Here is a 14781-nt window from a genome sequence, read left to right on the forward strand (position 1 = left end):
CAAAACCCACCCCACTTCACTACTGCACGTGGATGGAATCTGAATTCACTCAGCCTGACTCCACTGGTACTGGCCAGAGCTGAGTGTGATGGTGAACACGATTTGTTTATTTTCTCCTATCGACCTTTTTTTTTTTTTTTCTGGTTTTTAAAGAACTGGTCAGAATTTTAGCCCGAGGATAAATGACAAAATAAGCAGGACACTTGAATTTCACATAGCAAGATCTGTTACAAAGCACTAACAAACGAGAGATCCATCAAAAGGAAGAGGAGGGCAGGTGTTCATTGCAGAAGTAGATTGCTTCTGGAAAGGCTGTTTAGAGCTTAGATGAAAAACAAAACATTCCAAAGATGCAATATCCACCATTTAAAAAAAAAGGAAAGCTTGAAAATAAAATATATTAAGGAACACTATTATAGGTATGAGTCACCTTTAGATATTTTCTCACAGCGCTGAAGATAGTATCATCTGTCTTTTTAAATTACCGACTGATGAATTTCACAGAGGATTTTCATTTTCAAATCCTCAGTCACAAAGGCAGAATATACTTTTTATTCATTTTCTATGAAAGAAACATTGACTGAAACTGCAATGCTCTGATTAAAATTCACACACTTAGTATAGAAAGTCACGCAATTCAACAAACTTGCCCAGTACAACAAACTTTCCTCAGTTTACCACTATACAGGTCAGCGAGAGCAAGTGGAGGTTGAGTTGGCATTCATGTCATACCTGAGTTATTGTGATTACGTGTTTCCAGCTCGGAAACTCATAATCAATCATAATAAATGTCCTTAACGTCAACATCCAAGTCGTAATTATGACCTGGAAACTTTCTAAAAGCTCCGATACATCCATCTTGGCGACTTACTAACACAGGAATGCCTGAAAACCAAACAAATATGGATGCCTTACATCAGTCAAAGTCTGATGTTCAGGGTAGTTAAACCCAGATTTAATGGATATGGTGTTACATTGTCAATGTACAATCAATCACACGACCAACTCTATAATCATGAATGCAGTCATGAACGTAGGAATCTTTCCATTCTCTACCATCCATCCCACTGACATGAACGCAGCATAAGTTCATTTCTCAGGGGCAGCTGCTGAGGGAAAGCAAACAGAGCAACCCTTATCATATGTAGCTACACGTGGGATTGTTAGACTATTGATTGTTACCTGGGGTCTGGTAGTTGAGCCTTCTCATCTCCACAGGGTCGGAGGAGTTGGCCAGCAGGGAGTCTTTCACCCCACCTGAGTGCTCATCTTTGGGTAGGGGTGACGCCCGTTTCCTGTGATGGCAGAAACAGACGGTGAGGTGTTAATCACATCATACTGACACCACCTAACTGGTTAATACAGGAGCGCTAACTCAGCCATCAATTCCTCAAGCTAACTCCAACTGACAGCGACAGGATGACAAAGAATGACATTAATGTTTCCTCTTAATGGTTAGAAAACAAGACACTGAGAAAAAGCAAACATCTTTACCGTGCTGCACACTGAATGAGGGTAATGGCATAGTTAAAGTCACTATAAGTAACATTCACAAAACCCTTGTTTAATGTCAAATATTAACAGATGACAGGAGTGGGATGAGTAACATTAGACTGGAGATAATGCACATAAAACGTACGACACAACAGGTTCTTAAGAACAGACATTTTGTTTTGTGCTGGGAGCCCATTATTTGTTGATGGTACTGGACTCTTAGAGCTAGTGTTGCACACTGTTGGCGCTGTAGGGGAGTGGAAGAGACGCACTGAGGCAAGAAACTCAGGAGCAAATACAAACATCACACCCTCTGACTTTTCCTGGAAAATTCGTCCCGAGTTCTTTCCTTTAGAAATCAGTCTGCGTGCTGTTACAGGCAACCGAGAAGGTCAGGGAAGGTCGAATCTTTCAACTTGCGTAACAATCCGTTCACACAAAGGTAATAAAAAAGCAATGAGTATATGTAAATTAGATCACATTCCTACATTCAATACTTTTAATCGTTCTCAAAACTAGTTCTGAGGACCAGCAATTCAAGAGACAGTAGGTACCAGGGCATTACCCCCATTAGTTTGCCAACTGGAGTTTAATGTGTTTGAAGAAATGCCATCATTTTCCTGGAGTGGGCTAAGTTGGGTTTGTTTGCTGCTGGATAGGTGACAGCTGCTGTGTGGGTATGTGTACACGAGCCTGTGTGTTTGTGTGTAGCAAAGATTCAAATGTGTGATTTTCGCTGCTGTGTGTGTGTGCTAACAACACATTGTGTTTACTGGCTTTCCAGATTGAGAGGAAAACAGGCGGATGCTGTAATTAGCTCATCAGCTGGGTGGCACAACACTGGGTAATTAGACCAGTTCTGCAGCACCTGCGCTGCCAGGCTTGGCCTAGCTGAGCCTAACATAGCACAGAACAGAGGAGCACAGCTCGGACCGGCTCAGCTCAGTCAACCGTAGATTTGTCCATCAGGTGGAGTGAGGAATAGAAAACGCATCCTGCCTGTATTCTGATGTTCGGAGACAGCCAGCATCTGTTGACATACGCACACACAGATACACGCTTTCCCAGCTCTCTCACTTTCACAACTACACACTCACACAGATACAGCTGCAGACTCACAAGCCTTCTGACTGCAAATGGAAATGGGTGGAAGGAAGCATCAGGGCGCCCTGTGGAAATTTCACATCTCATTGCACTCCATTTGCAAGTGGCGAGCGTGGGTTTTAGGCAGGAGCAGGGCCTTCTGTTGAAGCCAAGCGTGGTGAGAATACATAAAGCTGGTGGTGCACACCAGCCTTAACCTGGTCCACCTCAGCCGTTGGGGCTTGGGCCTCACCGCCACCTGTTATCTTACGCTGCAGAGGCTTAAGCTAATGCTAGCAGCGTGACGGCTAATCTATGACAAGCATCTCTTCCTCTCCAGCCGAGAGCTGAACCAGACCGTATCCGGTTTTCCCAGGGATCACTGCTAGTGTTGGGCTGGGCTGAGGGAGGGGGGGGGGGCTGAAAGAATTGGGCATCTGTGATCTTTTCTCCACACCCCTCATCTCTCCCTCTATGACCCAATCAGATGCCAATCTACATGACACTTTAGCGCTGGGCTAAAGTAAACATGGCAGTAATCTCAATGGCGTTATTCATTCCACGCTCAAAGTGAGGGTTAAGACGTGTGAGAATGTAAGTACACACAGACTTATACACACACACACACACACACACACACACACACACACACACACACACACACACAGTGTGAGTATGAGTGTGTGTGCAGTACAGGGAGCACTTAATGAGGGTAGAACAGGGCCCTTTGTTGAGACTCCTGCGACGAGGAAGTAGGGTGAGGGGGGAAAAAAGGCTAAAAGTGGAGGAATGGGTCTCGGTGGAAAATGTCAGCTTAAAAGATGGGAACATTTCTTTTTCAGCAGTTTCCCCGTCTGGCATTTACTCCACAATGGCCCATTCAGCAGCAGGTGATGTCTTGGCATATTCAGATGGGGCCAATCTTGAAGGGGTGCGCTGACACTGGCTGGATAATGAAACACAGCACGGAGACAGACCATGGCAGACAGGACGATCTGAAGAGGAACACTGGCACTAGATGTGGAACATGCATTGGTACACGGATATGACCTGGGGGCTCCTTTAACCCCGGTCATCAAGGGCCGCAGAGTCTGCTGCTTCTCATGTCTTGTAAGTCTTGTAAAAATGAGCAAATCAGATAAGACATCAGTTTAAAGATGAATTAAAAGATGATTGATGACTCAAGATGATTTGAGTGTTTTTTTTTTGTAAAACTGACTGAGAGGCAGCTGAGTCTGCAACCCTACAGAACTGATGAACACCACCAATTTAACAACACAAATGAAGAGGACATGGGTTGTGGGAGATGAAGTTGTGATGGATATAACAGTGACAGTACCCACCTTTCCTGTTTGCTGCTTTCACAGAAGGCAAAAAGAAGGTGTAGGTGTTAATAGGTAATTGTTACCCATATGAACCTATAACTTATTTACTCAATATCATTCTGACTCCACTATTTTCAGAAAGATAAATTTAGTTCTTCCAGAAATTTAAACCACAATTTAAATTTTGAAAGCACAGCATATATCCTGATACTTGCTGGCAAATATGCACGTAGCAATAACAACCCGAGCTACAGTGTGATTATTCCTTTGCACATTTACAGCCAGTACGCAGTGAGAAGGGCACACAGCCACCTCCCTACAGTCCCTCCTGTCAATCTGTGTCTACGTGGAGAAAGGGCTTCCAAACAGGGGATGTGCTACTCAGCAGTGAGCTGTCTCAAGGCCTATTATTAACCAGTCCCTTTCTAAGTCTGCTGGAGACGGAAGCAACACAGCAGTCTGCGGATGGCAGGTTGGAGAATAGGTATGATGGGAAATGGAAAATTTGTAATAGAGCCATCAAGAGAAGATAGGGAGGTGGCACTTAATCAGGGAGAAGCCAAGAGAGGTAAATAATGGGTCATAGGTAATAGATTCCCATTGTAAAATGGTATTTTTATAGGGTCCAAACCACATTATTGTTATCATTACTGACTCTGTTGTCAACACAGAAATAATCCTTGAATACTAACAAGCCTAAAGAACCTATGGCTCTATACAGGGCTGCAACCAATGATTATTTTCAAAGACAATTACTCTGTCAGTTATTTGTTTGATAAATCAATTAATCTTTTGGTCTACAATTATATTTTGGTACTCGATTTACTGAGATATAAAACAGAGAAACAAAGCAAAATTCTCCTTTTAGAAGATGGAACCACTAAATGTTTCATATTTTTGCTTAATAAATGACCTTAACTATCAAAAGAAAAGAAAAATTTATCAAAATAACAAAGAAATTTTTTGATGAACTAATTACTTCTGCATTATTTGTAATTTTATCATTTATCCGTACCACCCCTGCATCTTGTTGGCCTGTGTGTATCCACAGCGTGCTGCACAGGGACAGCTGAAGTGCTTTTAAGAGATATTGACTGAGCTTTTAGTTAAGCCCTCTGTTGCAGCCTTCTGTTTGTTATTTGCAATGACCAATGGTGTTGGCCAAAACGCATTTTCTCACTTCTAACTAAGAGTTTCTGACAGCCAAACAAAGCTTTTCATTAGGGAGGCAATGTCAGCTGTCATTCCAACTGACACTTCACACAGTACTGTTAAAAACGGGAAACTGGGCCAAAATCTTTTGGGGAGAAATGAGGATTTTCTGAAAGACAAATCAATCTGCCTTTGGTTGCCTTCCAGTTACACTGTATGTTATGGTAAGGAAATTCGATGTTACAGTTTGGTGTGTGAGCAGCCTGGTGCAAGTGGCAGAGGGGAGCATGTCTCATTACCATTCCTGATGCAACCAAAAGAAATTTACAATCACAACTGTCATTGAAGTTCAACCTCAAACACACACAGTTAAGACTAAATGAAGAATGACACAAAAGCACAGCCTCTTACTTCTTAAAGAGCAGGATGGCGATGACGATGATGATGATGAGGATCACGGCCAATACTGGGCCCATGACCCACAACATTTCAGGTTGCTCCATCCCCTGAGCCAGACTTGCTGTGACCTGGATTGGGTCTGAGTAGGGACTGGCTGAAAATGTCATCTGTTAGGGGAAAAAAAGAAGAAAAGTACAGGGGCATGAGAGTCAATTCACTTCAGAGCTATAAGATGCAAGCAACGATTTCTCTTCTCAATGTATAGTGAACTTCCTTATGGAGTTCTTAGACCTCCTAAAAAGCCAAATTAAAAACAGCCCACACATCACAGGGAAAAAGAGCTAATACAACAGAACCTCAAGATAAGATAAACAAACTCAAGATAGGAAATGCCTGTCTTTTGATTATGGTAACTTTACAAAGGCATATGGGTCAAACATTCGCTGTCAGAACTGTGTTCAAAAGTGGCAAACAATGGGAGACAATGACAGATAAGCTAACAGACAGCCTCTGATTTGACGGCATCATCCAAAAAAGAAACAGATGTTTATTATACAGCATTTTTTAAACCTAATGTAACAATGTTGGAAATAATGAAATACTAAAAATATACAGAGTGTTAGCTAAGCCAAACTTAATAAGGAAAAGGAATCAAAATATCTGCAGATTTTTTTCTGGCACCTTGAGAACTGAGTTATTTCATGCTAATAATAGGCCACAGTTCAAGGATGCAGCAGAATAAGCCATAAAACTATCGACCAAACTCAAAAGACACCAAAAACAACCAACAACCATCTTGGCTAGTTATTATTATGTTTCTATTACAGCATTGCATCACATTAGAGGAAACTGAGACTCCTGATGAGAGCGAGTGTGAGACAGGTGAGTGAGAGAGGTAGAGCCTGAGAGGCAGGGATTAGCGTGCATGTCCCTTGGCCACTGAGATAAATGGGGGCACAGGAGAGGACTCATCTCTTCTTCATTAGTGTTCACACCGTGACGGAAGAGAAGGAGGAGGAGGTGACTGCGAGGGTGCGTTTCCACCTTGGCTGTAAATGAGACATCTCTCCCGCTCCTTCGTCTTCAAATGATGGAGGGGAAGGAGGAGGCAGGAGGAAGGGGCGTGTGAGTTTGTTACTGAGGAGTCAGTGCACAAGGCGAAGCAGTGTGGTGTTTAAAAAAGCGTCTGAGGAAGAGGGAGTCCAACTGCGGGAGAGCAAGGTGACAGATGAGAAAAAGAGAGAGGGAGGTGCAAGGCATCTGCCATTAGAGCTCAGCGTGCCTCCTATTGAACGAAGATAGGAGATGCAGGTCGGGGAGAGGCGGAGGGGGGTGCGGAGGGGCATGGGTGACAGATCGCAGCCCTCGAAGGGAATTGGGCTCACAGCATGCAGCGGGAGTGGCGGGGCGGCAGGCAGCAGTAATCCGGATCATTAGCCGCACAGCAGCCTGCTCTTCGGCACACAGGCAGATATTAATTGGAAAGATAAGCTGAGATGAGCTCAAAGAGTCCTGCGCTCTGTCATATAGTTCCGTTATCTCTCGTACTCTTGGGCAACTGCCGGAAAAATATACTGTATGGGCGTGTTACAGCATGTCTCAATCGTGTACATGCAAACCAGCATGCACGGATAGAGACTCAAGATACGTCAAGTGGGAAAGTAAAAAGATTCACATTTGTATATTAAAGCAGTAGTTAGCAGCAGCAACATTTTCCATTTGTCGCTGTCTTTTAAACACTCAGACACACAAACCAGGCACATGAGACCAGTTCTCTCCTGATCTGTGTGCCTTCAGGAGGAACCTGTTATCTATGAACAAAGTGAAACAACACAGCGGTGGGACGTTGCTGATGTGATGGCACCACAAGGCTTCCTGTTCCTTCGGGAGGGCCCAAAAAAGGCTGTAGGATGTGGCCCTGCAGGGAATCCTGGGAAAAAAGTTTTTTTTTTCCTGGTGTAACAAATGACTGCAGCTGTGCTTTCAGAGCAGGATAAGGGAGGAAGAGTGAGAGGAGAGGAGAGGGCCCAACAAAAAGAGAGGGCTTTTTGTCTGTTGGTCACGGCGAAGTACTGGGATCATCCATTTGAACGGCCCTAACATCTGATAAAAGCTCAGTCACGCAGCTCCTAATGCTACTGCCCTCGCAGAGCGGGATCACAATGGAGCGATGGTGCAGTGAAGGAATGTGTGAGCCTGAGAGTGAGTGAGTCAGAGACAGTGAGAGACATAAAAGTAACTGTATGTGTATACGTATCTCTTACCACTCTGAATCAGTGTGTATTTATGCATACAGTAAGCACATGGTTGGCTTGTGTGTGTGTAAGGAGTAGGGTTGGCTCCACACTGATAAAATACCTGGATCCACTAAACTCAGAGGCCAAAAATATTAAATCTTTTAAAATTCCTGAATCTTTTGAAGGAGCAAAGAGAGATATATAACAGACTGAAGTTAGCTGGCTTCTTATTTTTAACCGGAAAAAAAAAAAGTTTTTTGGTTTTTCTGTGGATAAGCTTATGTCTGTACTCAGGTGAAGACTGGTAGAGAGCGAAAAGCCGCTCTCTAACACAACGCTATGATCCGTGGTGTATGGTGTGTTTGTGCAGTTCAACAAGGCCAGCAGAGTGGTGCCTTCTCTGGTAATCTAATCTAATCTTCATTCGCATCACATAAATATGATAGGTCTGCATCTCCCAGTTAAACTTATCAGAACTCCAGTATTTGGAGATTAATGTGTGAAATAACGTGTGAGTGTAAAGTAAGTCGACTACCTGCTTTTCAGATGTATATTTAATCACTTTTTAATCACTTTATATTGTATGTTGATTAGAGCTCATTTTCAAGTTGCGCTGGCGAGCCACTCAAAACTGAAGTGCCTTCTCCGTCAACAAAAAGTGATTACAGATCTCAACCAAAGCTTTGGTTTTCAGTTATTTATAATTTTAGTTGCTTAAAAATGTTGTGTACTAAATCTAATTTGATTTCATAAGGGGACTGAATTCAGAAAGTGGATTAGATATTGAAATGAAATTTGAACATCCCACATAGTGAGAACAGAAGAGAGAAACTACAGTTGAGTACTATTACTGTAACATAGATACTGTACATACAAGCCCTATGAGTGAATGAATATAAAATAAAAATATATATTTGCTTGTGTCGGTACATGTGTACATCTGACAGTGAGAGAAAGAGAAAGCGTGTGACTGCGTGTAAGGACTGTAAACAAATGTGTGTAAGAGCGTGTGTGTGAGCATACGTGAAGCATCAGTTTTTCTGAGCCTTTTCTCAAGCTCCTCTGAGCCTCCACAAACGTGTGTGTTTGTCTAGGTCGCAGCCGCTGAGAGTGTGTGTGTGTGTGTATGATTGTAAGTGTTTGTCTGAGACAGAATAAGAGAACGAGAGAGAGAGTAGGTGATGAGAGATGGCAAAGAGTGAGGAGACACAGAGAGAGACCGAGGCAGAGGTGTTATGGTAGGAACAGTATATCAAGTCTGCTATCTGGCCCGTGGGCTACACAGCTTCCCCAGTCAGCCGCTGCTCCGCCATCCCCTGAGCACAGAATCCGCTACGCGCAGCACAGGCACATTTGTTTCAACTCGCCGTTGACCTCTAGCTCCACGCCTCTCCAAAAGTGGCTTAAATAAGCCGCAGGGGTGCATGCCAGACAAACAAACAAACATACAAAGACGCCCATTATGTATCTGCCGCTGTCTCTGCCTCCCCAGAGAGGCTGAGGAGCCCACGTTCTCCTCATCGTTTCATGACACAGGGAAAGACAGCAAGAGGCAGGGAGGAAGAAGGCAAGAGACAGATATATGGAAACAAACAAACAAAAAAACAAAAAAATTACAGCACAAAAACAGGAAGGGAAAGATGGTAGTATGTGTGAGTATGTCTTTATCTATGACGAACAGAAACAGCTGCAGGGTCTGGCCCACCCTGTATGACGACCCTTCTCTTTCATACTGCACTGCTCCCTTCATACTTTTTTTTTTTCTCCACTCCATTTTACCTTCACATGCCGTCTTTCCCACAAACTTTGCACCAGAAACTGCACTTTTTCCCTCTCTGGCTGTGTGAAATCCAGATTACTGGAGGCATCACCAGAGGGAGAAGCCTTTGGGAGGAAGTGACATAGCACAGCAGAACAGAGAATACCATCGATGTTGCCTATATTTCTACGAACTTTGGTGAAAGGTTGGGCTTGAATATGCTTATAATCTCCACTAGAGAAAAACAAAACATCTTTTTCTCATAATTCTCTCTTGATATTGTTTGTCAAAGCCTTTTAAATTTTGAACGAAGTCAGTCTTCCATGTTAAGGATGTTCTGAGCCCAGAGCACCAACAGAATTAGCGCTACAAAGCCAATTCTTGTTGAGAGTGAGTAGAATATAAATGCCTGCAAACAGAAAACTGTGGTAAACACATTTGAACGCTCCCTGTTTTGGTTTCTCTCTGCACCACAAGCTCACCTCTCCCTTATCAAAAGAAAAGCACACATTAGCACAATCTACTCCTCTTCCACCAATTCACTTTCTCTCATCCAAGCTTCACAGGCTGGACAGAACACAAGAAAAAAAAATTGCTTTCCTCTTTTCCTCTCTCCAACGCCACCCCTTCTCTGTGTCTCACATCACACAATATTTCATGCTACCTCCCTCCCTCACTCTCTTCTTGCATTAAATGATACTGTTTATACACACCCAGCATCTATCATCCCATTTCACACTTCCCCCAGCTTGTTTATCTGCCTTGGGTGCTGGGGAGACATGAAGGCACACTCCCTCCCTCTTTCTCCCTCTCATCCCCCTTTGCCTTCCTTCCTTCTCTACTTCCCTCCAACCACTGCTGGCTGTTTGTGGCCATTGATATACGAGGGCTTATTAAACCCTGGCGGTCTTGTTTGATCTACGCTGGGGGAGTTTGGGTGGTGGCGAGGAGGTGTAGTAAAGACACAAGTCATTTACTCCAGCACTTGTTGTCTTATTCTCCTGGGCCTGGTGAAGATCCTGCTGCTGGCAGCAACTGCTCGATCTCCCTGCATGCTTTACCTTCTGTACCCGTTTGTGTTTGGTAATAAACGTTTGCAAGTGCAGCGCTGGGGGTGACAAAAACAAACACCGCTGTGGTATCTGTGTTTCCCAAAGAGTGCGGTTGGGGGATTTGCGCAGCAATCAATGACAGCCTACCTGTAGTCGCCACCTCAGAATTCAGTATGTTTACATGTACACAAGGAACCAGGTTATTGGGAGAAATGAGAAAGTCAACTTGTTTACATGCACTGCAATAATCTTGTTACTGTAAAAGCTGTGGTTATTATATGCAGCAGGTCAGTTATTGGATTTCTTTCCTATCCCATACTGTATTGTTGAACCAAGGATGGCATATTTTAAGTGAATTTGTGACACAGTACGACACTGTAGCCTGAAGAGTTTTTTTTTTCTTCGTGAACATTCGGACTGGTGGTTCAGTGAGAGGACAGAGACTGTAGTAACAAATGGATAGGTTTTCCTTTCCGTGTGCATGTCTGATTTTTAAAATTTTTTTTTATCAAAAGTCTACGGTTTAGCTGTAAAAGTCAACGTATTTACACTATTTTTACAGTTCCAGTTTTAGACAGACTTGGATACAATGGTTTTGGGTACAGGGATGCACTGCTACATGTAAAGATCTTTCTTTCAATCCTTGTTACAGCGCCAACTTCTCTATCTACACTCAGTTTGTCCTAATCCCTTATCCCAGTTAAGGAAACTAGGTGTCTCGTTTGCATGAAGTTTATGAAATCGGGTTACGTCAATAATCAGGCTACTGGAGAGAAGGTAAACACACTGATTGACTCACCCTGTGAGTGAAGCCTGATTAATCCAAGTGATTAAGTTTAAAGGTGGGAGGGTGCAACACAGTTTAAGGAGGAGGAGTACACAGAAAGAGACAAATCTTGAGTGCCACTGATCCAACATGTTGTGTCTGGCAGGTGCAGTGAGAGTGTTGTGCAGGGATAGGGTTTAAGCATCTCCTTTGAAGTCAAGTGTATCATGGCTGCCCACTATAGCCTCCTTCACACCTCCCTCCCGTTCTCAGAGCGAAGGAGTGGGGGATTACTGGAGGGGGGGGGGGGGCTTTAGGGACATTTAAAGCAGCATTTCAAGGGAATCAGGCCTGCTTTACAGACTCCCTAGGCCCTGTGACCAGGCCCTCGTCTCCCTCTTAACTCCAGCCGCACTAATCAATCTCCTCTGCTCTCTTCACGGTAGAGAAAGACGGGGAGAGGGGGAGAGATACAGAAAAGCAGAGAGTGAGGGAAAGAAAAAAGCAGAGAGGAGAGAGAGAGAGAGAAGGGAAAGAAATAGGTGAAAAGTCTGGGATTTGATTTCGGACATGGAGCACTCGCTCTCTCTCCCTCTGTGGTCACCCAAGGCCCAGCTACTGAATATGCATGTCCCGGGTAGCGGAGGAGCCCAGAGCAATTGCAGACTCTCATTCTTCCTGCAGTGAAGTTTACTCCTGACCATCCAATGGAGAGCTGGGCCTCCGTGTTAGTGCTGTTTGACGAGTGTATAGGGTCTCCACTTAGAAAGCCAAGAGTCTTGTATAAGCATTATAAAGAGATCTGCACTGGGCCCTGCTGGCTGCTGAAATGGCAAAGCTGGATCTCTGATGTCATTGTTGACAGATAAGGGAGTTATCAGGATAAGCTGCAATGACTTTTATAGGGGGCCGTTTTAAAGGGTAAATGGCAGTAAAAACAACAACAATTTGGCTGCGACTGCCATTTTGCAAACACTTGAGGGGTAGCGTGGTTAGTCTGAGGATGGGTGATAAACTTTGTCAGGTTATTTCTTTATTCAGAAATAGAAAAAAACTAATATGAGTTACACTGTTCAAGAAATTTTTGTCTGTCGTTAATCAGTAAACTGCCGTTTTATTTAGTGTGTGTGTATATGTGTGTTTGTGCATGTGTCTTACGTAATTAGCAGCACTGTCTATCCCTTCAGATCGGAGTACGGCCAGGACAAAGCAGAGGTACTCCTGCGGACTGGTGAGGGGCTTGTTGTAAAAACCGTTGTACATCTTCTCATCGCCCAGGGTAAAGGTGGTCGGCAGTGAGGCCAACTTGGCGGCAATGTAAGGCTTGGAGGAATCCAGGTGACGCCGGCGCCTCAGGGCAGGGCCTTCACTTGACTTAAGCAGCTGTGGAAAGCCAAGAGGGCAAAGGTTAAGGTCAAGTTTGGTAACAAACAGTCAAAGTGATATCTCATAAGTAAAAAGACCAAATTTACTGCATCATATTGTGACATAGAGATCAGTGGCTAAATAAATAATTTGCAAATAATTACTTATTGGCTAAAAAAAAAAAAGAAGCTTTGTGAGTTGTGTGTGAAAAAAAAAAAACATCCTCAATAATTTATGTGCAAAAATGCAACTGAATGCCTTCCTTCAACTCGTAAAAAACTCAAAAAAAACAAACCCATTCACATTATACTGTATGTCCAAGTCTGGTTCTTACCATGCCTCCAAATAAAAGATAATGACTACACACAGCTAAAATGCCCTTTGCTCAGTGATATAACTTTGCAAACAATGCAGCCAAGCTACGGAGTGAGCAATTAGCACTTGCTCCAGCACACAGTCTCAGCATGACTGCCAGCCTGGTTAATAAATGAGCAGGAGCATACAGCACTGCGGCATTTTGTTTTCAGCAGCATTTTGTTTTCTGTCACTGATGTCTCATGTGCTGCTCCAGATGTAGCTTTATTAAATCATTATGTCTGAGGGAGGAGACAATGGCCTGCTCAGTGTTTAATGACTCAGGGAGTCCCATCTCTCTCCCTCTCTTGGTCTCTTCTGTTATGTCTACACAGAGCTTGAACAATAGCGATCCAAACCAGCGAGCCTCGCGGTTTACTTAAAAATTATGCTATTAATGTTTAGGCATGTCATTTAGCTTAAATTCCCTCATGGACAAGGAAGACCTTTATTCAATAGAACAATAAAGCAGTCATAAATCTTTATCCTCATTTGAATACCTAATGTAAAACTTTGTGTGGAGATGGCAAACCCTGACTATAAAGGCCACAGAGAAAAATATGGAGGTAAAGCAGTAATTTGCAACTACTGTTTTGAAAAGTGCTATATAAATTAAGTTTACTTGCATAACATCTTCATCAATAGTTATACAAGATTAAGATTATTCTCTGCGCTATAAGACTGTTGGATTCAGCAGATGGGTACTGTCTGCAGACCTGGCGTCCAATCAGGACACTCCCCACCAGCCCGAGTGAGTCATTGTTTAAAATCTCTCTGGCCTGCCACCCCCCCCTCCCTGAGCCCAGGAGGGCAGAGCTAATTAGCTGCAACCAGTGACTTCCTACCCAGTTGGAACGGGAGATGCTATCGGTAACCCCTGACCTGACACATTAGCCAATCAGCCACCGGCTGGCACTCACCTCATCCAGGTCCATCTCGTCTGGATTCTTCCACCGCCGTGACTGGGATACGGGCACCACCACAATGTAGTACCACCTGCCAAGAAAAATAAAGCCTGTGTTAAGACAGAATGACTGTAGCACATACACGCTGAGATCAAAGTGGGCCAAGCACATTAATAACACAGTCAAAACATTCAGAAAGACATACTTTAACTGTGAGGCTTGCTGGGCAGAATTCACAACTTAAAGTGCTACGCAACCGGGTCCGACCAAGGTCGAACACCAGCAGACTGGCAGTGCATTCTCCAATTAATGGCTAATCACTAAGAACATCTGCCATGCAGAGTGGAACAAACACCATCCCCGTGAGGGGAGCCTTCAGTTAATAGAGATCCCCATAGGATTCCTTAGGTTAATAGGACCAGCTATGTTACTACTGGTGTGTGTGTGTTGTTTTACTGCTATCATTATAAAGACCAAAAATAGACGGAAAAGAAAGACATTAGAAAGACATTTAGGAGTTTAGGGTCAAACTACAGAGTTAGGTAATGAATGGGGGAAGCATGCTCGTGCGTACACAATGTACAAGCATCAGTGTCTGTGTTTATTTATGTGCTGGCTCTCCCTTGCTGTCTCTCTTGTGTTCTCCCCCAGTCTATCTCCTCTCAGCTCAAAGTTTTTCCCCCACTGCGGCATTCAGCCACTTGTAAAATCAGCTGCTGCTGACAGGGAAAGCAGCTGCTTCTCTCCCCTTCTCTCCAGGCCTCCACTCTGTGATTCAACAGTCAGTCAAGTCTGGGAGTGGGAGAAGACATGTATAACAAGACTCCTCACCCCCCCCACACACACACACAACTCTGCTCTCCCATCCCCAATCACCTGCGCTCTTTGCC

At 43.8% G+C, this 14781-nt stretch overlaps 1 protein-coding gene across 3 annotated transcripts in view; it reads right to left on the minus strand.

Moving 5' to 3' along the window:
* Positions 1–14781, minus strand: part of LOC121193612 (receptor-type tyrosine-protein phosphatase F) — a 157770-nt gene that overhangs the window by 24445 nt on the left and 118544 nt on the right. For all 3 annotated transcript variants that reach the window (XM_041056006.1, XM_041056008.1, XM_041056005.1), the window contains 4 exons: positions 13907–13982; positions 12426–12650; positions 5466–5620; positions 1183–1295 (listed from right to left, as the gene is read on the minus strand). In XM_041056006.1, the coding sequence (XP_040911940.1) occupies positions 1183–1295; positions 5466–5620; positions 12426–12650; positions 13907–13982 (569 nt within the window). The remainder of the gene's footprint in view (positions 1–1182; positions 1296–5465; positions 5621–12425; positions 12651–13906; positions 13983–14781) is intronic.

Source organism: Toxotes jaculatrix, chromosome 14, assembly GCF_017976425.1.
Source record: "Toxotes jaculatrix isolate fToxJac2 chromosome 14, fToxJac2.pri, whole genome shotgun sequence".
NCBI classification, from domain to species: domain Eukaryota; kingdom Metazoa; phylum Chordata; class Actinopteri; family Toxotidae; genus Toxotes; species Toxotes jaculatrix.